General features: G+C 38.1%; 1 protein-coding gene across 3 annotated transcripts in view; it reads right to left on the bottom strand.

Annotated features, from left to right (window-relative positions):
* The window catches only part of myo16 (myosin XVI), a 226,132-nt gene that overhangs the window by 121,767 nt on the left and 76,411 nt on the right, over window positions 1-27,954 (bottom strand). For all 3 annotated transcript variants that reach the window (XM_065292938.1, XM_065292939.1, XM_065292940.1), the window contains exons 5-11: window positions 25,348-25,456; window positions 18,517-18,641; window positions 18,294-18,419; window positions 13,948-14,023; window positions 7,988-8,138; window positions 7,187-7,337; window positions 4,432-4,542 (exon numbers count right to left, since the gene is read on the bottom strand). In XM_065292938.1, coding sequence (XP_065149010.1) covers window positions 4,432-4,542; window positions 7,187-7,337; window positions 7,988-8,138; window positions 13,948-14,023; window positions 18,294-18,419; window positions 18,517-18,641; window positions 25,348-25,456 — 849 coding nt within the window. The remainder of the gene's footprint in view (window positions 1-4,431; window positions 4,543-7,186; window positions 7,338-7,987; window positions 8,139-13,947; window positions 14,024-18,293; window positions 18,420-18,516; window positions 18,642-25,347; window positions 25,457-27,954) is intronic.

Here is a 27,954-nt window from a genome sequence, read left to right as displayed (position 1 = left end):
GCTTGGCAAGTTGACCAGACGTGACATGGCAGCATCAACGATTCCATTTTTTTATTTGAAGTTCGAGGTTGTGACTTAATTTTGATCGATTTCGATTTAAAATCTAAATCGTGACACTCTTAATTCTGAAGTAATAACGGTTCATTATGAAAGGTCTTTATACCCTTGATAATATAGTTTTATATATTATTTTGCATTTCTGTCAAGAGATCCTTCTAAAAATTACACACTGCACATTTAAGACCACTTTAATGAAAGGTTTTGATCCACTTCAAATGTTGACTAGTGTAGATCAGACTTCATCATGCCAGTAGTTAAAATAACTTTAATAAGTGTACTGATTCTCTGCTGATAAAGTCACATTCCCCCTGAAGCAGGTTCATGTTCATGGTGTCCATAAGTGCTTTGAACCTTTAAGCACTATACCACAACAACATGTTGTTTCTCCTGCCTTTAAAATTTAGCTCATGTGCCCTGAGGGTTTGGCACAGGCCAGCAGCTAATTTCTCTCCCATAAGGATGAACTGGAGAAAGATCTGTACTGTTGGGTCAGGCCCAAATGTCCCCTCTGGTCACACCACTGATAATCCTCAATTACAGACTTGATGATGGAAAGTGGCCCAGTTATCACTGATGCGACGGTACCATCCACTAGGAATAGAGAGCTGCAATATCTATGCAGCACAGTTTGCTCCACAACACATTAAGAATCAGATAATGATGCTAAATGGATATATAGAGTATGTGACCGCCCATGACTGTAAAGAGACGATCACGTTCACATAATACACGCAAGACACTCCCTTAACAGTAAACTCTGATTATGCATGAGATTATGTGAGTATCTGGCAAGGGCAAACGTCTCTTTTATCATAAACTCTTTAGATGAGTCTGCAGCAGGCACTTATTTTGAAATTACGAACCACACATATAACGGCTACATACATGTTGTGACAAACTTCACATCGAGTGCCCTCGAAAAAAGTCACTGGCCGCCACTGCTGTACACCATGTTTAACTCTTTCCACGCCAGCGAGCTGCAAACATTTTTATGCTTTTCACAAATGTTTATTGCATTCCAGAATATATTCTTCAAATATATAAACATACAATATATCAAAAGAAACAACAGATCCTCTACTTTCAAAAAAAGAAGTTTCGTCAAACGTTTATTTGTTCTCTTTTAATCACCTCTCAAATATGGGTAAATATTTCTTTAAAAAAAAGCAAAATTTGGCCTTAAAGCTGAGATAATTGCATTTTTGCAAAGGGATCATTTGTTCAAGATCAAATTCAGAATGATGATCAAAAGTTTTTTTACTGTTTTTGATCAGTGGATGCTTTAATGTTTTAAAAGTTGGGTTAGAGCCCCACCTAGTGGATTATAGCGGAAAGATGGATTGCTGTAAAAACTCATTGGCAGGGGAAAGAGTTAATGAGAAAGTTAATCGCTGTAACCAAGTTTGTCAGTGTTTTGTTTGATAACAATTATATAATAGTTTAATTTTATAACTGCAAAATAATTGTAAAGCTACAATCTGTTACTTTTGCTTCTTTAATGCCATCTTTGTGTAAAACATAAAACTGTAATTATTTGCAAAGTAATTTTCGGTTTGTATGGTGGGCTTTCTCCTACTACTCTGCGTGAACTAAACTGATCTGTGATCACCTTATTTATTTATTTTTTGAGTGAAGTTTAATACTTACAGCACATAGATAACAATTATCATAATGCTGGGTACACTTCATAAGATTTTTTACATCTTATAAGATTTTCAAAATGTAATGGACCACAAACATGAGGATAAAAAATCCTAGATTTTACCATTTTGCTTTTATAGTGTGTGGTGTGCCATGATGTGTCAAAAACAGCACACCACACATGAACACGATTTTCAACCAGTCTCAGAAACCTCGACAGTGAACACAGGAAATCTCGCAAAATCCCGCAAGACTTTAGAATAAGCATGGCAGACATCGTAATGATTGTCACTGAAAATTCAAGAGAAAAAAGTAAAGGGTTTGGGTGATGTCGTGAAGACAGCAGAAACATGGTCTGTACAAGTTCACTTTGCATCAACTTCACTTTGTGCTGCGCCATGACTGCTTCCGTCTTTCATCATCTCGCTTTCTGATTGGATATTGTTTCGTTTCAAGATAATCTGTAGAACCATTAAGAAAATCGAGACGTAGCTAGGACTGTCGGAAGTAGGGAAATCGGCCCAAATACAGCCCGATTATCTTTTGTGTGTACACGGCATAAAGGATTTGAGTTGACTTAGGAATAGTTCACCCAAATATGAGTTCCCCTTTAAGTTACTTTATGCCGTCTTGTTGGTACTTGCATGTCTTGTGATAAAATACGCATATGTCAACTTGTCATGAGACACACAAAAAACATGCTGTCATATTTAAACATTACTTTTCATTTTTAGATTCCTTTAAAGGACCAGTTTGTAGATTTTTAGCAAGTTAGTGGTGAGACTGTGAATTGCATCCAATGGCTCAGTCCACAGCTCACCCCTTCCTTTCAAAACGCATAGAGAAGCTACGGTAGCCACCACAGAACAAACATGTCATCATTTGAGACAACATAGTGAAAAATGTGCTCTTTAAAGCAGTTTGTCTATTTAGGGCTACTGTAGAAACATGACGCCGACTTCCATGTAAGGTAACCCGGGATGAATGTAGATAAAAACGGCTCATTCTAAGGTAACAAAAACAGTTCATTACACTCAAAGAAATAAAGGTACAAAACTGTACATTTTCTGTCACTGGGGCTGTACCCTTTCAAAAAGTACAGCTTTGCAACTAAGGATTTAATTTTAGTACCTAAGAAGTACATACTGGGACCAAAGAGAGCTTATTAGTACCAGAAAAATACATATTAGTATCTCAAAGGTACATATTGGTGCTAAATGTTTACACATCTGTACCTAATGGTCCATACAATTACCTTTTTAAAGCGTGCTGCCCCACTGACAGCTAGGTTACATATTGTGACTTTTTTCTAACAATGTAGGTCCTTAAGGTACGGTAATCTACCCAAAATTGTATTCTGTTTTGTATTCCTGTAAAGGTACCAAAAAGAAACTTAGGGTACAGCTCCAGAGACAGAAAAGGTACAGTTTGGTACCTTTATCTCTGACAGTGTATGTAAGGTCCTTATACACCACGGATAATGTAGTTATGTTTATTATATTGCACTTCAGTCAAGAGATCCTTCTTAAAGTTACACAATGCACCTTTAAGTCTGAAGTCTTTCAAGGTCAAGTCTAAGACTTGAGACTCAAACACGTCTGGGCTATCTGCTATAAGGTGTAAAAGTGAGATTAGATGGCAAATTTCTATTCCATTCTTATAGACAAGTGTCTACATTTAAAGATGAATTAACTAGATGAAATAACTCTATCATTGGTCAAATCTTCTCTCCTTAGTCTATTCAAACAGCAGAAAGCTGAATGTGGGCATCCAGCTCTTCTCTCTAAATGATCAATAAGCAGCAGCCTCTCTATCCATCAGTGCAGTAATGACAGACATCATTAGGCCCCATTACAGTGTAACACAAAAGGCTCCACATCTCTGAACTCTCCGTCCATATCGGCCCCAGCAGGAAGACTTCATTACGCTCCATTGTAAAGTGTGGGAACAGCGGCAGCCATTACGCATGGATTTGGCTGCAGCCATGAAATAGCGCAGTGTGTTATCAACTACCGGACATTACTGCCGACATGCAGCCGTGTCTGCTCAAATCATTCCACATCAGGTAGTAGATGAGCACAGAGATGGATTTTTGCCTTTAACCACACTCCGATTTATAAGATGACTCTACTATATAGTTCGACAAAACTGCAGATGCTACTTGATCTGAGGATAAAGGGTTCAAATATGTCAGTCTATTTAAGCATACTAAATAGTGCACACATTGAAAATAAAGAAAATGCATTTATAATAGCAACTCTCAATGTAGTAACATTACCAACAGAAGCAACCAATAAGAATATCTTTTCAACCCCCCCAGTCTTGGCCTGAGTTCATTGAGACCTAGAGGGCTGCCATCCAGACACCAGATCCTGGCCAAGCTACAAACATGGCCCTTGGCAAATCTCCATGGCCATGGAGAGGAGAGCCGGCAGCAGTGTGTGTGTGAGACCAGACCCCTGAACACACAGTGGACCGGATGGCTTGGTGAAAAACCAAAGCGTGTGTGATTGAGGCCAGCATCCGGCATCACCTCCCTCAGAGCAGGATAAGACAGAGAATAAAACAGGCTTTTCCTAAAGTCATGCCCCTTATCAGTGAGCTAATACTGAGAGTCGGGTTCCTAACTGAGACTTTATTTTTATTGTGGGACTACAGGAAATGAAATAGTAAACAATTCTGACTAACAATTCAACAGCCCAGCATGAGAGTTCATTTGTATTTACGTACATATATCTGGTCATTCGCGAAGCGTTTCTGCATTTCGTACAACAGGCTGCTGTCCGTGAGCTCACTGAGGGATGCAAGGTCATCATTTGGGGCAGGAGGCATTAATTTGACCTGAAACACAAATAAAAATATTCCTCATCAGCCATGGTAGTCATACTGTACATGCTCCATTCAAATGTGCATACTGTATGTTTGTTACAGATGATGTGACAACAAAATTCCTCTCTTTCTTAACCATACTGGCCTAAACCATGAAAAGACCTACTTTCACTAAAAGGGTTGTTTTTTACTAAACAATATAAGCATAACTATGGTATCACTCGAAAGAAGACACTTTGAGCGTCATTTTCCATGTTTCAAAATTATTTTAAGTTAAAAATTTAAAAAGTTAGAGAGGCTGAAGTACATTGTAATATCTTTCTAATACTAAAAATCTTAATGATAAATATGTGTGTGAAACCTAAAAAAAAAAATGCAATGATGCCAAGGCCATAAGTCTAAAGAAGTTATGTTTCATGTTTGAGGTCAATGGGCCCAAAAATGAGGTTCTTGCAAGACTAGTGCCTTTTCTAAGAGCCAGTCAGCCCCAAAATAAAAGTCTTTTGTTTACATCCATAAACATTCATTCTTATTATTTATCCTTATGTTTGCATATAAAATGCAGTTTCCACAAAAATAAAATGAAAATCAAACGTCACTAATTGGCTACACGTTATGTCTCATTATTTCCATGAAATCATTGGAGGAACGAGCGAGTCAGATGACGTCATCATATTTCACAGCGCTGTTTGGATATGATGTATACGGACTACCAGCACATCTGGGAACTTGACTGTAAATTTTGTCACTGCCCCTTTTTGCGGGAAAACAAACTAGGCTTCTCATAGACTTCCATATAAAACAGCAGAACAAAGCAACTTTCGTACATAGCCGGCAGGCGTAAATAACTTAAAAATCACACAAATTAAACATGTCGAGTAATTATCTGTCCACCCTGCCTGCCATAGAGCGCGTATGTATTCTATAAGACGGATTTCATGAGTTATTCACACATCTGAAACAGACTGGATTCGATGTTAAACCCGTAGACCTTTTAAAACGATGTATAGTAATTTCTAATATTATTAATGTTTGTAGACAGTAGGCTATATAGATATTTTTAGCAGCGTAAAAAAAAAAACTGACGTCATCCCGCAACCGAACTAGTGCGGGTCGTGAGATAAAAGGAATAGTTCAACTTAAAGTCAAAGTGGTTTGCCTACAAACATGCTGTTTTGACAGCAACCAAGTCTACCAAGCTCCAAAGTGCCAACTACTAAAGCTCCATAAAAGAAGTACATATTAGAGATGCACTGTAGAGGTCTTTTCAGGTCCAAAGAAAATCGACCAGAAATGACCCCGATAACTTTTTACCCAAACTCGATGTGCGTAAATCTTTTTTTTTAAGAAAGACCTGACCCGAGACAAACACAATAAAATTAGACCCAAGTCCGACCCGAACCAGGGGTGATTTTTTTTTAACCTGATATGGTATATGTTGAAGGTCAGGTGACCAAACCGGAAAACTGGGTTGATCGCTTCCGGTTGCCAGCATGTGTTATTGTCAAGAATTTTTCTTGACTTTTCAATATTGGGATCAATCAAAATCTTATTTAAATTTGAGTAAACACTGTGTAGAAAAAATACAAATTAAACTTTAGCAACTTTTGCGTATATCTCATTTGCTCACAATAAAATGCATCATGCATATATCGGCACGCCACCAAAGTCTCTTTAGGGAAGTCGTATCACCAGACGGCCATATTTGCAACGCCTCCGGGCATTTATTTCATTCATGCAAGACTAAAGTCATATCTGCTTCAATGGGGAAAAACAGATATCTCTAAAAACGCACAATTAAAAGACATATTTCTGACTAACAATTAAAGCTGACATTAACTTTGCCATAACGTTTGATTCTTAAACTCAAATTATGCTAAAAAACACCTTTTATCAGGGTCGTTTTAACTTCTGCCATGCACACAGATTGCCAAGCGCCCCATGTACAGAACCCCTCCTCCATAAAATCGGCAGTCTTAATCTATTGATAATTGGTTCCTTTTAACTGAAAGGTTGGACTTCAGTCACCCTTATGATGCATTTACACCAGCCGCGGTAGAGGCGGCAAGCGTGGGTGATTTACATGTTAAGTCAATGCAAAGACACGATTACACGTGGATTATTATCCTGCGGTGCAGTACGCTTTGTGAGGATGGCGCAGAACGCGTGGAAGACGCGGCGCATCTGTGCGAATTGAGCATTGATGCGGGAAACGCGCGAGTTGAAAAATCTGAACTGCGGCGGATTTCTGCACCGCGTTAACCAATCAGGACCTTGCTGTAGTAGTGACGTGATTACAGGAAGTAAGCGGAGTGGCGGAGTCTCCGCAGAGTTGCAGAAGCCCCTCCCATGACGCAAATTTCCACGTGAATTTCTCGAATGACTAGAATTTCACGCGCGGCTTTCACATGCAAATGAAGCAAGTGAACTCAAATGTTCAAGCATCCAACTACGCGCGAATAGCGCGTTTTTGCCGCCCCTACAGCGTCTGGTGTAAACACAACATTATACATACTGAAGTAATAGGAATGTTCAGTATTGTTATATTCAGTATCTTTGACGCAACTTTCGTCAAATACAAATTCCCTATCATTTCAGCATTTAATACTGATGCTTAAGATATACTTTTCCCCAGACATTCAACATGCCATCTGACCTGCTCCAGCTTTCCTGCAGCACTGGAAAATGCTCCATCCAATCCATTGTCAAGTGAAGTTTGTTTGATCAATGCTCCTCCAGTGTCTCTGAACATGGCCTCCTTCTCCAACAGACTGTCCCTCCTGGAAATGGGTAGAGCCATAGTGGCCCTAAAAATATAACAAACTCTTGGTCATTATAGATATATAGGTACTAGATCATGCATCAAGGATGTTTCTCTGTCAAATGGTTCATCTTTCATAGTACAGTATATATTTTCACCAACATATGTTGCATTTTTGGATGTTCCAACACAATCTCATGGCAATTTGTGCATATTTTACGAATGGATGAAAAAAATTACACTTTGCTTTCACCTCTGTAATGTTTTGGGGTTAGGTATGACTGTATCATTTTTTTTTCCCAATAATCATCTATGTACAATTATTTTTCGAGAATTTGCCAACTTGTAAAATACGCACTGATTTTTGTGAAATCAGGTTGTGCTTTGCCAGCCTGTGATGCTGATGTGCTGGATCAACATGTTTCAAAAAGACCATGCTGTTCGTCCAACATCACCAGCTAAGCTTTGTTGGTGAACACAGCATTGCTACACTGGTTTGGCACCAGCACATCAGCATGAAACCAAAAGAGATCAGCATGGAAATTCATTCTTATTCTTAAATTCAAGTCTTATCAGCAGATGTTACCTGTGTTGATTTTTCATATGAAACCTTTTGTCCCATCTGGTTTGCCATATGATGATAAATATGCATAACATTTTTTATACATAAGACTGTAAATACTGTACGGTACATACAGTTTTTTAACAGGCAGGCTGTTGTCCTGATACGACTCTGTGCAGCTAATGTCTGATAGTGGAGGCAGGGCTGAGGGATCTGTTTGTCTTTGTATCCAGAAGTCTTCGGCTCTCAGCAACATTTCTGCAATTTGCTCTGTTGCAGCTATGTCTGTAAAAACAGGTGGTAAACAGCAAAGTCAGGTACATGCTTTTTTCAAACTATCTGAGCACCTGACGCACTTATTAGCACCTGAAGGTGACATTTATAAAAATCACTAGTAGGGTACACTTAACCAAAATCTTCCCTAGGGTCCAATCATTTTATTCTATTCCTTCTGTCACACCCCCCTGCTGGCTTGTGGTTGTGTTTGTACTGTGATGGGCACCGAGCCCTGCTGCAGACAGATCCATCTGCGCTTGGATCAGTCGATAGAAAGGTGGTTAATTTTCCAATTGAAATGAGCAGTAGGAGAGCATGAGGTGCCAGAATTTTTTATGAGAAATGGCATTAAAGGAAAGGCCTGGGAATATGATCTTCCATTCACACACATCTTTCTAAAGGGACTAAATGGAAAGGATTTATTTTGGTGCTGTGTTTCGTCCTAGGCAACCTTAAGTCCTTTAGTTAAGCTGGTGAGCTAGGATGAGGTATCGATTTGAGTTTAAGATCTTGAGAATGAAGTGCTCACAAGAGGAGACGTGAAGAGGCAACAGATCTATTATGAGAAGCACAGCTGTCTCTGATGCTCCTCTGTAAGCCATGTGGCAGACTCCCAAAATGACTGACTTCTTGACTTCTTGACTGACTTCTTGACTGACTTCTTGACTGACTTCTTGACTTCTTGACTGACTTCTTGACTGACTTCTTGACTGACTTCTTGACTGACTGACTCCCTAACAGACTGACAGATTCCATGAATAAATGACTGACTCCCTGACTGACTCAATGATTGACTCCATGACTAACTGACTCCCTGACTGACTCACTGACAGACTCCCTGACTGACTGACTGACTGACTGACTGACTCTCTGACTGACTGACTGACTGACTGACTGACAGACTCCCTGACTGACTGGCTGACAGACTGACTCCCTGACTGACTGACAGACTCCCTGAATGACTCCGCGACTGACTGACTGACTCCGTGACTGACTGACTGACTCCCTGACTGACTGACTCCATGACTGACTGACTGACTGAACGACTATCTGACTGACTCCTTGACTGACTTCATTACTCACTGACTGACTGACTGACTCCCAAAACGACTCCCTGACTGACTGTCTGTCTACCTGCTTGACTCCCTGCCTGACATCATTAATGGCTGACCAACTGACTGACTGACTCCATGACTGACTGAGTGACTGTCTGACTTCATGACTGACTTCATTACTCACTGACTAACTGACTCATAAATTGACTGACTGACTGACTGTCTGTCTACCTGATTGACCCCCTGACTGACTGACTGACTGACTCCCTGACTGACTGACAGACTCCATGAATGAATGACTGACTCCCTGACTGACTGACTCAATGACTGACTCCCTGACTGACTGACAGACTACCTGAATGACTGACTGACTTAATGGCTAACTGACTGAGTACCTGAATGACTCCCTGACTGACTGACATCCCGACTGACTCCCTGACTAACACCATTACTGACTGACTGACTGACTGACTTCACTGACTGGCTCAATGACTAACTGACTGACTGACAGACTCCCTGACTGACTGGCTGACAGACTGACTCCCTGACTGACCTACAGACTCCCTGAATGACTCCGCGACTGACTGACTGACTCCGTGACTGACTGACTGACTCCCTGACTGACTCCCCGACTGACTGACTCCATGACTGACTGACTGACTGACTGAACGACTGTCTGACTGACTCCTTGACTGACTTCATTTCTCACTGACTGACTCCCAAAACGACTCCCTGACTGACTGACTGACTGACTGTCTACCTGCTTGACTCCCTGCCTGACACCATTAATGGCTGACCAACTGACTGACTGACTCCATGACTGACTGAGTGACTGTCTGACTTCATGACTGACTTCATTACTCACTGACTGACTGACTCATAAATTGACTGACTGACTGACTGTCTGTCTACCTGATTGACCCCCTGACTGACTGACTCCCTGACTGACTGACAGACTCCATGAATGAATGACTGACTTCCTGACTGACTGACTCAATGACTGAATCCCTGACTGACTGACAGACTACCTGAATGACTGACTGACTTAATGGCTAACTGACTGAGTACCTGAATGACTCCCTGACTGACTCCCTGACTGACTGACATCCCGACTGACTCCCTGACTAACACCATTACTGACTGACTGACTGACTGACTGACTTCACTGACTGGCTCAATGACTAACTGACTGACTGACTGACTCCCTGACTGACTGACTGACTGACTGACTCACTCCCTGACTGAGTCCATAATTGAATGGTTGACTTCCTGAACGACAACTTCCAGACTCTAAAATTCTTAGAATATAAGCCATTTATAATAAATGTATAATCTGACCAATAATTTTATTACTTCAGCTGTCTTGCAGGCATTACAGATGGAGAGCACAAGTTATGACAAATACGCAACTGTCTGCAGCGTGTAAAAATTAAGGCATTTTAACAGGCACGTGTAACGTCTGATATAAGCATTTTACGAGGCAGTATAGCAACAGAGCGGTGTCTCATACTGCCAAATTGATATGTCACCTTCAACTAAAAAAACTTAAATTTAAATAAAGCGCGTTTAGACAGATTTATGATAAAGTTATGACAAATACGCAGCTGACCTGTCTGCAGCGTGTAAAAATGAAGGCACTTTAACAGGCATGTGTAACGTCTGATATTAGCATTTTACGAGGCAGTATAGCAACAAAGCGGTTTCTCATACTGCCAAATTGATATGACACCTTCAACTAAAAAAAATTGCATTTAAATAAAGCGCGTTTAGACAGATTTGCGCCAGCTTTTTGCACTTGACACTACATCTAAACATCTGCTAAACTGGAGCTTTAATATTTTTTCTTCAATACTGTGTATGTTTTATTGTGTATGCGTTTTACTTTTGTATATTTCTAAGGTTGGTGAATTAGATTTACTGTTGGGTAGTTTAACTCTTTCCCCGCCATTGACGAGATATCTCGTCAATCAAGACGTCAATCCGCAACTTTTTAAACCCGGAAGTATTGCCCTATGGCAAGCTGCTGCATGTCCGAGTCTGTTTTAAAGATCGCTCTGAATGGGATCTCTATGAAAAGTCCGTAACAAAAATGGAATTATCTCTGCTTTTTGCTCAAAATGTGGTGTTTTTGCAGAAACCTACCCATATTCAAAAGCTGATCACAAAAGAACTACTGAAGGTAGGATGAAACGGGTTTTTTTTTTTTGAAAGCAGAGGGTCTGTTCTTTCATTTGGTATATTGTATGTTTATATATTTGAAGAAGAACATTTTCTGGAAGACATTAAACTTTGGTGAAAATCATGAAAAACGCTGGCGCTGGATGGCAACTTTTTAAAAAAACGCTGGCGGTGAAAGAGTTAATCTACATCAACGCGTCATATTTTCTAAAATAATTTTTTTTTTTGGCTTCTGGTTACAGATTTATTTTAATAAGTCAGAAACGTCTCTGCTGTGCCACGCCAACAGGCACGGTGGGAGGGAAAAGTAGTTGACGCAACTACTATATGGATTCTCCGTAGACTCAACCATCTCATTCTCAGACGCTTTTTTTCAAAGGATCCAGCCTTCACAAGTACAAAGGTGTACTTTTTGTAAGGGTACCGTCCTGGTGACAGCTTTTGTACCTTTATTTCTGAGAGTGTGTTAGAGCTTCTGACCCCTACTGAGCGTTCACCAGTGATGCTCGACACCGCTATGGGATACAGCAGGATCGTAAGCATGACTTAGACAGGATGTTTCAGAGGTATGTTTTTATTTTGTAATCGTCTTATACATTTCAGATGCAATGTCAGATGTGACATTAGATTCATACATGCACACAACATGTATTAAAAACAACTGTTAAACGAAAGTCCAAGTCTCCTGGACATTACTGGAAAAACTTTCCAATGCCATTGCACACTTTATCATCACTCTTACAACACAGAGTGACACGTAATCCATGTCATATTTGGGTCACAATCTAATAATATTTAATAGCATGACCCAAAACCTAGACAAAAATACTAACTTAACCTAATAAAAATCTTATTCATATAATTTTTCTGACACCTATTCATGCATATACAGTACATACTTATAATACTGAGCTCTGTGTGAAATATAGAAAATACAGTACTGAATGCATACAAAAATCATACTGCTAGGCTGATTTACCATAGTAAAGCAGTGTTAATGAAAGTGTGGCTAATAAGTAGTATTGGCAGTGAGTATATGACTGGACCTGTATGATATTATATGATATATTATATATTAAGTAATCAAAGAGCATAGACTGAAATTCAGTTTCTGTAGCTCTGCAATGTTTCAGTGGAGCTCCTAAACTTTTACACTGCATTAGCTTAAAATAGTTTGCATCATTTGCATATATTTGAATTTAAGTGATACTCTAATAAATTGGACACGCTGATTATTCACCTGATATTTAATCATTTAAAAGAATCATTCATCCACATATAAAAATTTTCCCATCCCAGATGTATAAATCATGACTTCTTTTCTTCTTGTGTTCGAACCAAACACAAACCTTGCACAATGTATCGGATGCGTATATTAATTAATCTATTGTGTAAAAAAATAAATAAATAAATCGCAACACTATACAAAATGAAGTCTTCGTTACATAACTTGTTAGATGCTTTTCAGGATTTTTGCTTGTACGGTGGCTCTGATGTCAAAACACCTCTCAAAATACTTGCTTCGGATGCAGAAAACACAGAAAAATTAAACCTGATCTGAATATTTCTATAACAGACCGAGGTTTCAGAGAAAGTGTGTAAACGTTATTGACACAACACAAGGGTGTTTTTAGTTTTTAATGTGCAAAAATTCCGAACCTATGTAGTGATGGAAAAAATAACCAAAAAATAAATTGACAAAATAACTAAAATGAACATGAAAGCTATAAATATAAAAAACATATCAAAATATGAATGTATGCATTAGCAAACATGAACTAACACTACACAATACTTCTACAGTATTTATTAATTTTAGTTCATGTTCATTTCGGCATTTACTAATACATATATAAAATCAAAAGTTGTAACTATTATCATAGTAAATGCACCATGAACTAACATGAATAAACTGTATTGTCATTAACTAACATGAACAAGAATTAATACATGCTGAAAAACTATATTGTTCATGTTAGTTAATGCATTTACTAATGTTTACTAATGCAACCTTATTGTAAAGTGTTACCAGCTATAGTATAAGAATGCTCAATCTTGTTATATCCAGACTCTTTGTTTCCAATATGACGTCATTTTGTTGGTTCTTGTGTTTCTATTGAATCCATTTGTATTACTTTAATACCATAATTATCTTTATATAATAGTTATATTTTACCTTAATATAAAATTGTTTGTTTTCATATAAATTACATTTATTCATTTAGCAGACGCGTTTATCCAAAGCGACTTACAAATAAGAGAGCATTTAACATTTTTTCATAGAGCTAACATAAAATGCTGTTTACAAAATATATTTACAAGTAGGAATTGGGCTGAAGCTAGTACTGTAAGTGTTTTAAGGTGAATGCAAAAAAATTGTGTTTTTAGTTGTTTCATGAAGGCAGACACTGCAGGAATTAAAGGTTAAGCAATTTTAGGTTATATCAGGTGAACCCCACCACACATAATTTTATTACAATAATACAAAACAAAACCAATGCAGTAATAGGAAATGAATTTTGCCATGACTTTTCTTTATACACCATATTTAGGAGGGTTGTGTGCGTGCGTATCTGTGTGTGTACCTGAGGGTTTGTCCTGGTTGCAGTTCAGAAGAGTTGGATCAGCTTTGTGTTTCAGCAGCTGGCTCACAATGTGGGTCTGTATAGAAAATGCAAACACAAACAAACACTTTGTGACTTTGAGAGGAATTCACAGAGAATAGTTAAAGATGTAGGTCACATGTTGAAGACGGCTAATCTCTCCATCAGCTCTGTAATTTACAACATCAGCTTTCACCAGAGAAGGATGATTCTGCCTCAAATTTATAACATCAGCACAACAGTGCAATACACACACACGCATCTCTTGCTCATTCATCCAACCAAAGTGTGCATTTGTTTGTATATTTTACACTATGTAGTGTATGTGATGTATACTGTATGAGTGATACATGAGTAAACACCCCTACTTTCTTTAACTTAGAAAATGTAAATGTAATTTTAATCAAGCCCATCTTCTACAAAACAAAGCCCATCTGTGATCATTTGTTTTGTTCTTGTTTGTTGGATAATAATTTCAACTACAGTTCACCTAAAGGCTAATTTCACACTACCTGATGATATGCGACTGAAAAGTAGTTTTTTCCTTTTTTTTTGTAAACGTAGGTTTACTAATAGCACATCCACTGCACTAGGCCTCATTTTTAACCGAAGGAGACGTAAGAGTGTTATAGAAACAAATGTCATGGAAAGCCACTTATACTTAGGAGCGGTAATGTATAGGTGTTTCTTGGAGGTAATAACCAGCAGCCATGTCACCCTTTAGCCCAAGACAGCTTGCCCACTGAAGCCAAGCAAGGCTGAGCCTGGTCAGTACTTGGATGGGAGACCACCTGGGAAAACCAGGTTGCTGCTGGTAGAGGTGTTAGTGAGACCAGCAGGGGGTGCTCACCTTGTGGTCTGTGTGGGTCCTAACACCCCAGTATAGTGATGGGGACATTATACTGTCAAAAAAGCACCGTACTTCGGATGAGATGTTAAACCGAGGTCCTGACTCTCTGTGGTCATTAAAAATCCCAGGATGTCCTTCGAAAAGAATAGGGGTGTGCCCCGTCATCCTGGCCAAACTTGCCCATTGGCCTACTAATCATCCCTCATACTAATTGGCTATATCACTCTATCTCCTCTCCACTGATAAGCTGGTGTGTGCTGGGCGTTCTGGTGCAATATGGCTGCCGTAGCATCATCCAGGTGGATGCTGCACATTGTTGGTGGATGAGGAGATTCCCCCATTCATATGTAAAGCGCTTTGAGTACTGAGAAAAGTGCTACATAAATGTAATCAATAGAGATGTAGTAGTGTTATCCAAACATTTTTGGCAAGAATAGCCTCTTATAATTCAGAGCAGACACATGTTGAGGTGTTTCTGGGAGGTTTTAGTACCTCCCACCTCATCGTCAAATAATAATTATATTTCCATTGCAGTTTTGCAAAATACACCTTTTCCGAATTGCCTGAAAAACCACCTCATGTGAGCATAAATACTTGTTTTGCTAATTTTTTGTGTTTCCATTAGGCGTCATTTCAATTCACAATGTCAATTTGCATAATTTATAGGGTTATGGAAACGCAGCTACTGATCTGATAAACCCCAAACAAACTCAGTGATAATACATTGTAAGTGATTCTCAACAATGTCCAACTGCTAGCTTAGTCAGTTCAACGTGAATTTAAATGTATACTTAAAATGTATATATTTTTAAAGCCTGAATTCAATCCAGTGGCTCATAGTATGACATTTATATTTTAAAGCATTGTACATATGGGTGTGTACTGTACGTTTGGGCATTAAATGTATTTTTTTTTAATTAAGCATTTGACTTTAATCCAAATGTTCACCAACTCCAACATGCTTTACAAACATTTGTATAAGTTACAGCAGTTAGCACTTATACAGAGCACTGTGTTGCTGTTAATACCTAATGATGTACTGACTGATGTACTGAGCTGAAACTAAAACTCTTAAACTGCAGTATAATGCTGAGTCACACAGCCATCTGCAGTGCTAATGACTGAGTCTGTCTCTGTGTCTCTGTGTCTGTGAGAGAGAAAGACACAAAAAGAGAGAGAAAGAGAGGTCCAGTCCTGCTGTCATAAATTATGAAAGCCTGCAGAAAATGCATTTCTTTCTCTTTGTGTGTGTGTGTGTGTGTGTGTGTGTGTGCGTGCGTGCGTGCGTGCGTGCGTGCGTGTGTGTGTGTGTGTGTGTGTGTGTGAATGATTACCTTGATTAGTTAATTACTGAAAATAAACCCACATTATACTCAAATTTACAGATTCATAGTACATTTCATGCTTTAGTTGACTTCAACAGGAACATTTTCAGCATTTTAGCTAAGCAGTAATGATACATTGTCACTTGATAAATGTCTATTTACAGTCCTGCAGTAAAAGGTTGAGTTTGTTTGCACCCCCCAAAAATGTTTTGCACCAGCTGCCACTGCTATAACATAACTAAAATATAGCGTAACTACAGTCACTGAATACTGACACTTAAATGAAAATATTTCAACAAATCACTATGTTAGAGAAAAATGTATTCAGCCTAATAAAGCATTGATATAATAGTAACACTTTACAATAAGGTTATATTAGTAAACATTAGTAAATGCATTAACTTGGATTAACTTGTAAATGCATTAACATGGACAATTTAGTTTATCACCATGTATTATTTTTTATAAATGTTAGTTAATGCCAATACAGTAGTTTATGGTGCATGTATTAATGTTAACACCTACAACGCTTGATTTTATAAATGTATTAGTAAATGCAGAAATGAACATGAACTGTAGAAGTATTGTTCGGTGTTAGTTTAATTTCGCTAATGCATTAACTAATTGTTAACAAATACAAAATTACTGCAGTGTTACCAATAAAATTAATAGGTGACAATTTTTCGATAATCCACTTTAGAGTCTGTAAGGGGGTGTTGAACTTGAAACTCGAGCCCAACCTCAGGTTCAAGCTTCCTTTGAGGTGTACCAAGTTTGTTTTCCATTAATAATTAAGACTGAATGGGCAGGCAAACTTGTGAAACAGACATCAACTGTATCTTTGCAACGTTAACTTGTTCTACTAACCCTAAGCCTTTCACTAAACCTACCCCTTACAGTTTGGTCGCTGTGATTTCACCAAGTAAGATGTGATCCTGGATCAACGTTTTAATCAAAGATACCCCAACCTACCCTTAATTCAAACCCTAACCATTTTGTAAACCCTCAAATTAGTGTGAAATAATAGTTTGAGGTGTATTTCTTAAAAGCCCCTAACCCAATCCTAAATCTAAATCTAACATGCACACTAATCTTAATCCTGCAATCTGATTGGTTAATGAAAACGTTGATCCGGGACCAACAATGGTGTTGCTCCAGGATCACATCTTACTTGGTGAAATCACATTCACCCTAACGGTATACTGTATTGACAATTAGGGTGTACTCACATTATGCATACCATACCGTGCCAGAGAGCGTTTGACCCCAAGGTCGGGTCTGGTTGGCTAGTGTGATTGTTCTGTACTAAACTCCTAAGCGTACCCAGGTTTTTTTCTTTAAAAAGTTGCATCTTTTAATGACGTAAGTATACTCGTGCATGGATCATAAAGTGTATTGTGAGTGCAGATAAATAGGGCAGTGGGGATAATCGCACTCGGGTACGGTACGGTCAGGTTAAGTATGATGTAAATGCGCCCTTAGTTGACATGTAGTTGCAAAGTAACTTACAATTAGTTTAATGTCCAAAATGGACTATCAAAATAAAGTGTAACCTTCACGGAAATTACATTTCAATGAATGTACAACTGTGTGTTGCTAATGTGCTAAAACAAGGATACACAAATACATGTGTGGGTAAGACTATCCTGAGATGAAGAAAAATCTCTTCATCAGCAACTAGAAAGATTATTAAATATTTGACCATGTCAGCAAGTTTGCCCTCGAAAAAATCGATCGCCCCTGAGAGTCTCAGAAACGCTGTTATTCAACTCATATAAAACACATTAGTGCATGTATTGAATTCTCTGAGCCCTAGTTTATCTGGATGGGAATAGATAAGATCAATGCAATGTAAGTGTCATTAATCAGGAACAGGACGGGTGGGTGATGATGAACTGTATTTGGACTACAATTACTCTATATCAATATACTCATGCTTGTACACAGCAATCCGAAAGAATGGATGTTTGGACAATTTTTATTTTATTTAGCAAATTCATTTCCACAAAATCAGTCCTTTAACATTGATTCACTATAGAGAAGTTTGCTTTAATAAAAAAATGCATTCTTTAATCTATCCCCTTTTAAGCATGCATACAAAGTTACCACTGCATCCTACTAAAGCATACTGTAATGTACTATATTTTATTTACCTGCCCATACTTGGCGGCCAGATGTAAGGGAGTCCAATAGCTGCTGTCAGACACCAGCACATCTCCCCCATTCTCCAGCAATACAGACACCACCTCCTTATAACCACTGGCACAGGCGATGTGCAGCTGGAAACACAAACAGACAGGTAACAGGTTTCATGAAGTCATTTATGTCACCACCTGTGACCATTGTGATAGATGAATGTCGCTGGGACGGCCTCACCAGTGTGACTCCATCTTCATTGTGCTGGTTGACGCTGCCTCGGCTGCTGATCAGCTGCTTAACATCAGACAGCATTGTGGCCGACCGCTGGGTCTTCATCTGATGCATAGAGCTCATGTCCACTCCTGACAAACACACCAACATGCAGACATGAATCCCATTTCAGTAGAGAGATTTACTTGTTAAGCAAAGTTATGCCAAGTGTCACTGTAGATCAGTGCTGTAAGTTGTCAGGCAGCCTTGTTCTATGGGGCATCTGCATATTCAATGCATGCATTTCTTTATATATGTAACAATAAAAAAATACATTATAATTATCATGTAGCACTATTTTAATAAAAGCATAGTTGTTCGAGCCAGATCCAGGAACATATTTATCTCCTCATCATCGAGAGAAAATCTCCTATATCTATATATATTCTCGTCCGGTGTGCGACTCCCTTTATGCCTTAGTTGGGATCTTTTAAAGCCCATTAAAGCTGCATTAAAACGGCAAACTATTGAGGTCCACTAAAGTCCATTATATGGAGAAAAATCTTTTTGACGAAAGAGAGAAAGACATAAACATCTTGAATGACATGGGGTTGAGTAAATGATCAAGATTTTTTATTAAAGTGGAGTAATCCTTTAAATTTAAAACATGCATACTGCACTGTAGCTGTACTATATTGGCTGTGACTCACAATATACACTGGTCAGAACGTTTGGGAGCACATTGTGATAATTTTGTCTAGTTAGGTACTCCAAAAGTAGCCCAAAGTATCATCTTCAACGAACAGCATTGATGCAACATCTCCAAACCTTCAGTTATTCAACACATCCCTATACTGTAGCAAATCCCAACGTTAGACATTAAGCCCTGTTTTGGCTTGTATTGTGTATGTTTTGTTGTTACTGGTAATGCAAGGGTCAAATGTGATTTGTTTCACTCAAAGGTTTTCAATAAACCTTTAAAACAGTGGAACAATATTTGCTCATAGATTTTCAGTTAGTGTTTATTGATCACGTGGTCACACAGGGTCTGTGGTAGTGGCACAGCTTTGTGAAGGTCAGTGTTTACTGGTACACATTACAAATGATCTTATTAAAGAGACTTAAGTTAGCAGATGCTTTCATCCAAAGCAAATGAACTGTCACTGAATCTAAATGCCAGCCATAACCAACATGTTCAGTGAAGCCTTTTGCATGTAAATACATTGACTTTTCCCAAATTTGTCTTCATTTCCAAGCATATCTAAATGACAAATTGTAAAACGCTTGTTTTAACATAACTGTTGAATGACAGATGAATCATTCGCTGTTGTATGTGATGCATCAGAACGTATTTAAGTTTACAAAATAATGCAGTCACATCTATATTTGAATAACGTAAACGTAATCTGAGTGATTACATCCTAAACATTAAAGATCCCAAGACAGATGCTGACAGCTGGTGCAGACAAGTCTTTTGTCTATGGAGTAGTACAGACTGTAGTTACCCAGTGGGATTTGATCAGGTGCTGATGTTGTACAGCTAAAACTCGTGTGATGAAGGAGAAGATCTGAACAGACGTCATACGACAGAGTTTTACTTCATCAAACAGTCCTATGGGATCAGATCTCCCAAATTCCTCCTCTGTGTTCCTATCATGAGTCGTCTGGACGACATGTTGTTCAGTTTCAATTGTCTGATTTCCATTTGCACACGGTTCTCCATTAGACCCAAAGCATGCTGATCGTCAGTAATGGAGGATGTAGCGTCTGTTTATTTGTAGGGGGAAGGCCGTCTTGAGGCAGTCCTGACGGTAATGATAAATGTCCTGTCTGACAGCGGCCCCGGAGAAATGTGTCTGTCTCATAGATTGATTATCAGCCTGAAGTAACTCTTATTTCATCCAGCATGTGCATTGACTCAATGGATGACTGTTAACAGCTGGGCAGCAGGATGGTATGTACTGTACTGTACCATATAACAATAGAAATGTGGAGACACATAAAAAGCAGTATGTGTCCCAAATGTCAAGTTGAGGAAGTGGTTGTTATTAAAGGGGAAAAACTTCTGTCAAGCTTTTAAAAAATCTGACACCCTGTAAAATTGGTAAACAGTGTTTTCCATATACAAAGAAAGTACGGTAACTATGAAGAAAAACATGAACCATTGTATAGACATGATGCTGTAAAAGAACCAGTTTTGGCCGTATGGTTCCATAAAGAACCATTTACATCCAAAGAACCTTTTTGTTTTACAAAAGGACCTATGTTGAGGAAAAATGTTTTTAGACTATCCACCTTTTTCTCGAACATGGAAGTACAGTCTTGTTCAAAATAATAGCAGTACAATGTGACTAACCAGAATAATCAAGGTTTTAGTATATTTTTTATTGCTACGTGGCAAACAAGTTACCAGTAGCTTCAGTAGATTCTCAGAAAACAAATGAGACCCAGCATTCATGATATGCACGCTCTTAAGGCTGTGCAATTGGGCAATTAGTTGAAAGGGGTGTGTTCAAAAAAATAGCAGTGTCTACCTTTGACTGTACAAACTCAAAACTATTTTGTACAAAAAAAAAATTTTCTGGGATTTAGCAATCCTGTGAATCACTAAACTAATATTTAGTTGTATGACCACAGTTTTTTTAAACTGCTTGACATCTGTGTGGCATGGAGTCAACCAACTTGTGGCACCTCTCAGCTGTTATTCCACTCCATGATTCTTTAACAACATTCCACAATTCATTCACCATTCTTGGTTTTGCTTCAGAAACAGCATTTTTGATATCACCCCACAAGTTCTCAATTGGATTAAGGTCTGGAGATTGGGCTGGCCACTCCATAACATTAATTTTGTTGGTTTGGAACTAAGACTTTGCCCGTTTACTAGTATGTTTTGGGTCATTGTCTTGTTGAAACAACCATTTCAAGGGCATGTCCTCTTCAGCATATGGCAACATGACCTCTTCAAGTATTTTAACATATGCAAACTGATCCATGATCCCTGGTATGCGATAAATAGGCCCAACACCATAGTAGGAGAAACATGCCCATATCATGCTCCATGCTTCACTGTCTTCACTGTGTACTGTGGCTTGAATTCAGAGTTTGGGGGTCGTCTCACAAACTGCCTGTGGCCCTTGGACCCAAAAAGAAAAATTTTACTCTCATCAGTCCACAAAATGTTCCTCCATTTCTTTTTAGGCCAGTTGATGTGTTCTTTGGCAAATTGTAACCTCTTCTGCACATGCCTTTTTTTTAACAGATGGACTTTGCGGGGGATTCTTGAAAATAGATTAGCTTCACACAGACGTCTTCTAACTGTCACAGTACTTACAGGTAACTCCAGACTGTCTTTGATCATCCTGGAGGTAATCATTGGCTGAGCCTTTGCCATTCTGGTTATTCTTCTATCCATTTTGATGGTTGTCTTCCGTTTTCTTCCACGTCTCTCTGGTTTTGCTCTCCATTTTAAGGCATTGGAGATCATTTTTTGCACCTCTTTATAGGTTTTCCCCTCTCCAACCAACTTTTTAATCAAAGTACGCTGTTCTTCTGAACAATGTCTTGAACGACCCATTTTCCTCAGCTTTCAAATGCATGTGCAACAAGTGTTGGCTTCATCCTTAAATAGGGGCCACCTGATTCACACCTGTTTCTTCACAAAATTGATGACCTCAGTGATTGAATGCCACACTGCTATTTTTTTTAACACACCCCTTTCAACTAATTCAACTAATTGCCCAAATGCACAGCCTTAAGAGCGTGCATATCATGAATGCAGGGTCTCATTTGTTTTCTGAGAATCTACTGAACCTACTGGTAACTTGTTTGCCACGTAGCAATAAAAAATATACTAAAAACCTTGATTATTCTGGTTAGTCACATTGTACTGCTATTATTTTGAACAAGACTGTAAGTGATGTGACGTATTTCCTTTCCGGTCCGAGACTTCCAGTTCAAAGCCAGTCGGTAGAAAACAGTGTAGTGGGAGCACGCATAAAATATGATTTATACAGGTAATATTTACTACACCTGCCATGCAGGGTTCTAAATTAACACCCGCCAACCCGCCAAATGTGGGTTAAAATTAATTTTGGCGGGTGTTCATAAAAACTTACTAGCCAGTTTGGCCGGTGATGCATGAGGCATTGCATGCATGATACATAATGCTCTGTTCTCGGACATTTATTCCTCTGGCAGTACTTCCTACATTTCCCATGAACACTGTACCGTAATGCTACGTGATGATGTTTCATACACCACTGGCTGCGCGCAGTTTGCAGTGAAACCAGCGCGAGAAACCATGGAAACGAACGGAGCGCATCCACAAGAACACACAAGGAAGGCGGCACATGCCATAGTCTAAATCTGTTGTGCCCCGGTGTAAATCTCAAGTTAAGATTTTAGCAGTTAACTAGTGCATTCCTTTACAAAGATAAAAGCGGCAAAAACTGATCTATATGCGCTTGTAAAAGCGAATAAGCGATGCAGCAGGCGCACTGATGCATACACGCACAAAGCCATGTCGGCGCGTCATTGCGTTTATCCACGCACAACCGCATTCAACGTCACGCGATTATGTTAGCTTATAAAAACATGACGAAACTAAAGTTAAGTTTCTAAATTATAATGTTAATCTTATTTTGACTCGATTACTATTGGCTTCTGTGGACGTCAGAAATGTTTTTTGCAAAGCAGGGAAAGGGAAGCAGAAAGGAAAGATGATGAGACTAAGGGAGGTAACGTAAGAGAAAACTACATCCTCACACCCTGTCAGGTCTCAAACATTAGAGGAAAACATTTCAGGAGAACCTCTTGTCAAGTCTATAGAATTGCATTGTTGCTGAGAAAATCAACACATGTGTGAAATTAATATTTAGTTTACTAATGTTTAACTAGGACATACATAAACAGTTAGCAGTAACTATGACTGAGATTATTTTAGTATAGCAGTCAAATATTGTAAAAATATTCTTGTAAAAATAAGTTATTAATCATTGCTATCATTGTATAATGTTGAAAATATGCATGTACGTGAAAGAAAAAAACGAAACGAACAATTTGTGGTGGGAACAAATAATTTTAAAGTTGAGGCAGTAGGGCTAAAGGACCATGAGAGTGCCCAAAGTCATCAGAGAGTCTAACGTTAATTAAAACTGCCAAGACAGGTCATATTGAAGAGAGCCTTGCTTGGAGAAGCCTCACTTTATGTGTTTTTCATACTAACAATGTTAATAAAAATGCATTCGTAATTTTTTTTCACCTGAAAAAATTTGGCTAGTGGAAATGCTGATTGGCTGGTAACTTTAGAAAGTTACCAGCCACATTGGCTGGTGATCAAAAAAGTTAATTTAGAACCCTGCTGCCATGTATGAACCAGTGTGAGGATGAAATTAAGAAGTGTCCTGATACATCATATGAAGATATTTTCAATCATTTCGTGTTGTTGATCGGAGGTGACGGGTCTTCAATGCGCAAATTCGAGACATACAGTATCTTTACAATGGGAAAGTCAGTCGAGTGTTTGTACATGGAATTTACCAAGACTTCGTGTTTTTAACTTTTCAGGGGCTGGGTTAAAATGTCACAACTGTCCCTCTGGTGTGAGCTTTTTCTAAAAGACAATTTTTAATGGACTTGTTTATGGCGACACCTCGAGCTTCATTGAGTATTGTTTTCATTTTTTTAAATAATTATTCCATTGTTTCTAACACACCAGGTGGAGACATGAGCTCATGAAATTATTTGCTTACTTTTTAAAGTATTTGCTTCTTCATTTAAAACATAACAAAAGTACTCCCAAACACATTACGAACTATTATAAACATTAACTAAGCAGATCATGTCGTATATATTCTGTACTGTAATCGCATTTTTGTAATAATATATAATAGCAGAATAAATAAATCAGCTAAATCAGCATATTTTTATAAGCATAATATTAGTTGTTTTTAAACAATTATTGTATTTATTGTTTACTGGTAGTTTCTATGAAAGGTTTTACTTGATGGATTTGTAAATACAGATCATGATTGCATGTGCGCCACATACACATTCAATTCTTGTGCATTGATTATGGTTAAAATAAATGTTTTGTGGAGATTTACTGCATTTGTATTAGCCATTATGGCAACCCCTAACTGCACAAATTATGCCGGCCTTCCTGGATTTCATAATAAACATTAAACAGCCAGTAAAAACGGCACACTTGTATCCTTCGCAATATACTATCATTAGCTTTAGTGGATCACCGGAAGTCATAAACCGGAAAGCTCAAAGATGGCGGCGGCCATATTTACGTCAAGAAATAGGAGGATAAAGGCAAGAAAGAAATGGTTTTTGGACTGGTTCTTTAGGGGCAGATCACACAAAACACATTTATGGCAGTGGGAGGCGCCTTTTTTGAATGTTTTTCTATGGGCAGTGAGCGTTATGCACGCTGTTTATGCGCAACGCTACCCATTTTTGCAGGATCGCTATGAGTGCTTGAAGTTAAATAAAGACAATAAAAGGCAGTGCGGTCCGCCTTTAAAAATGCGATCGGACTTTTAGGGAACCAAAGGTCTGTTTATTGGTCTATAATGTAATTATATTTTATTCAATGTAGTTTTATTAACATGTAATGGTAGTGTTTTTTTACTATTAATTGTTCCACTATATAGATATAGAAAAGGAGAGAAATGTGTAAAGAAAAGCCAAGAGAACAAATATATGCCAGTGTATAGAACTTTGTCATGTTTTTACTTATTACAGATACATTTTATATTTGGTTCAAACCTGACATACACACACACCATCACATGTGATATTCCTTTAGTTCCGTATACAGTATCAAAACATGAATATTATGGAACGTACCGTTGTCCTCCAGGTGTCTGATGAGGATGTAGCTGGTTTCCGTCCCTTCAGTGGCATAATCAAGTGGAATGTTCCCGTTTACGTCCTGAAGCAGAACATTGACCCCGGCCTTCAGCGGAGATGTGATGGAGAGGATGGGGGATGGCAGGAAGATAAAGCAAAACAAGACATAAACAAATTGAGTCCCCCTCGCCTCATTCATCAGTCTGAGATCAATGATAAACTAGGGCCAATTATCACACTTTCCCAGGAATCCCCAGGCACATGAGCTAAGGGATAAGCTACATTAACAGAAAATAGTGTGTTAACTAACTCATTAGGATAGGGGCAGGTTAATAGGGTCTACGGTTCAGAGACGGGCGTTTGGGTGGCAAGGGCTGATTTGATTTATGAGCGTTTGGTCTCTAGAGACTCCAGACTGTGATAAGATTCGGTATGGGAAGGAAGCGTGACGCAAGGTTACACATGAAAGCTAATTCATTACATGCAAGTAGGAATCACAAAACACTGTAACTAGATGGGTGCACATCACAACGACTGGGTCAAAAATGAGAAATTGCCAGAAGCTGTAATAGTTTATATTATACTGAGGAGTATATAGAGATGTAATTTCACCAAAACGTGTGAAGGTCAAATCTCATCCCAAAAAGAAAATGAATGTTATTTTTAAGGATCATTATAGTATTATTGCACTGTAAATAACTTGTACATTATACATTGTCCTAATCCTTAATACCACCTGCCATGCCATGGCAAAAAATCATGGTTGTCACAAATTACCTATTAGTTAGGGGAGAACCAGGGCGAAAGTAACACGGGACAAAAGTTACAAAGGGATTTTCTCAGAGCCCTAACTAGATTTGCATTTCAAACTATGACAGCATGTTCAGCACGCAACCCTTGACGAAGCTCCCAAATATTGCGCTATATCTCATCGTTTATTAGCGGGTAGGTCCGGACAGCTTTTTTTCGAGTATGAAAAGTAAATTACTGAACCAGTTTTTTTTCTTATTGCAAGTTGTGTTTCTCATTTCATTTGTTACATTAATAAGTAATCGATATGTTATTTAGTGCTGTATCACATCCTGAAGTTTGCCTTCTCTGAGTTTTTTTGTATTAAAGTTAATTGGGTTTTAATGTCAGTAGTTCCTGTCAGGATGAAAGTAATACTTGTCACTTTTTTGTTGAATACTGTTGGATTATTTTGAGAATTTATAAAATACTCTTTTAATTTAATTGTTTATTCATTTATTTATTTCCATATTTCATATTGTATATATTTTTCCACATTCTTTAATTTTCGGTAACACTTTATTATGGAGAACACATATGAAGAGTTTGGTTCCAAAACGCAATAAATCCATTTTGACAAATTTCGGTAAAAACTTGTTTTCTATGCCAAGAAAGTGACAAGATGAAAACCACTATTTTCTGTACAAACTTTCACATAGCATCTTTAGGTTATAAAAACATAAAAAATTAAAATCCATAACTTGATTTTCAAAGATTTATTATAAAAACTTATTTTTTCCACAAAATGCAATTAATCCATGACAATATTTATTCAAAATGCTATAAATCTATTGAATCAATAGCCTATATAAATTTGCATTCATCTTTGCCATGTTATATTCATTTAGTTGACTAGTTGTACACACTAATTAAAAATATTAACAGTAATGGCATTAATCAAAACACTTACTTTGTCATATTAGGAACACTGTCATTGCTGCGGTTATACTTGACGTTGTCGCTTAACGTTTTTCACAGCGATCATCCGTAAAATGTTTTGGTCCTGCTCGATTTTCGTTGACTTTGAGTAAAATTATGAAGTTTTTCATAAGATCCCCTGGGGTCAATGCATTATCGTGACAGAAACTTGATTCTGTCGGCCCGGGCAAACAAGCACCCGTCTCCCGAGTGCCTCTTGCGTAAATTATTAGATGTTGATGACTTACGTTTCTTTCCCGTCACAGAAAACCATCACAGGTTTATCAATGCTATTAAAGTAATATTTTTTTTTTGTTTTTTGATCACGAAGTACAAAGTAGATGAGGAAAACTAGGACTCCGTGTACTCAGCGCGCCACCATTGTTTGTTTACATTGCGTGGAATGGTGCACTGTAATTTCTGGAACGGATTTATTGCGTTCTGTAAAAAAGGAGAGTGGCGTTTATTGCATTTTGGGAAAAAAGGGAGAAAAAATTACAGAATAACACGGCGGAAGTTGGATTTTGCGTAAAATTAAGAATTTACTTTTTAATACTGACCTGTAATAATACTGATTCTGGCAGTAACTCATTTTTTTGAAAATTGCGTTTATTGCGTTTTGGAACCCAACTCTTCATATTCACTCTTAATACTTATTAAGGTAGTTGTTGTAGACATTAAGTATAGTATATGGGGATTAAGGGATGTAAATTATGGTCATGCATTAATATTCGCTTTAGAAGTACTAATTAACAGCCAATATGATAGTAATATGCATGCTAATAGCCAACTTGTTAAGATTGAGAAAATGTTTTCATGTGGCTTGTACCATGCACTCCCAGAAATAAATGTACAAGAAGGTACAAACAAAAGTTTTCACTGGGGCAGTAACTATTC

Source organism: Paramisgurnus dabryanus, chromosome 15 (genome assembly GCF_030506205.2).
Source record: "Paramisgurnus dabryanus chromosome 15, PD_genome_1.1, whole genome shotgun sequence".
Lineage (NCBI taxonomy): Eukaryota > Metazoa > Chordata > Actinopteri > Cypriniformes > Cobitidae > Paramisgurnus > Paramisgurnus dabryanus.
The sequence above is the reverse complement of the archived record's forward strand: the minus strand, read 5'-3'. Positions and strand labels throughout refer to the sequence as shown.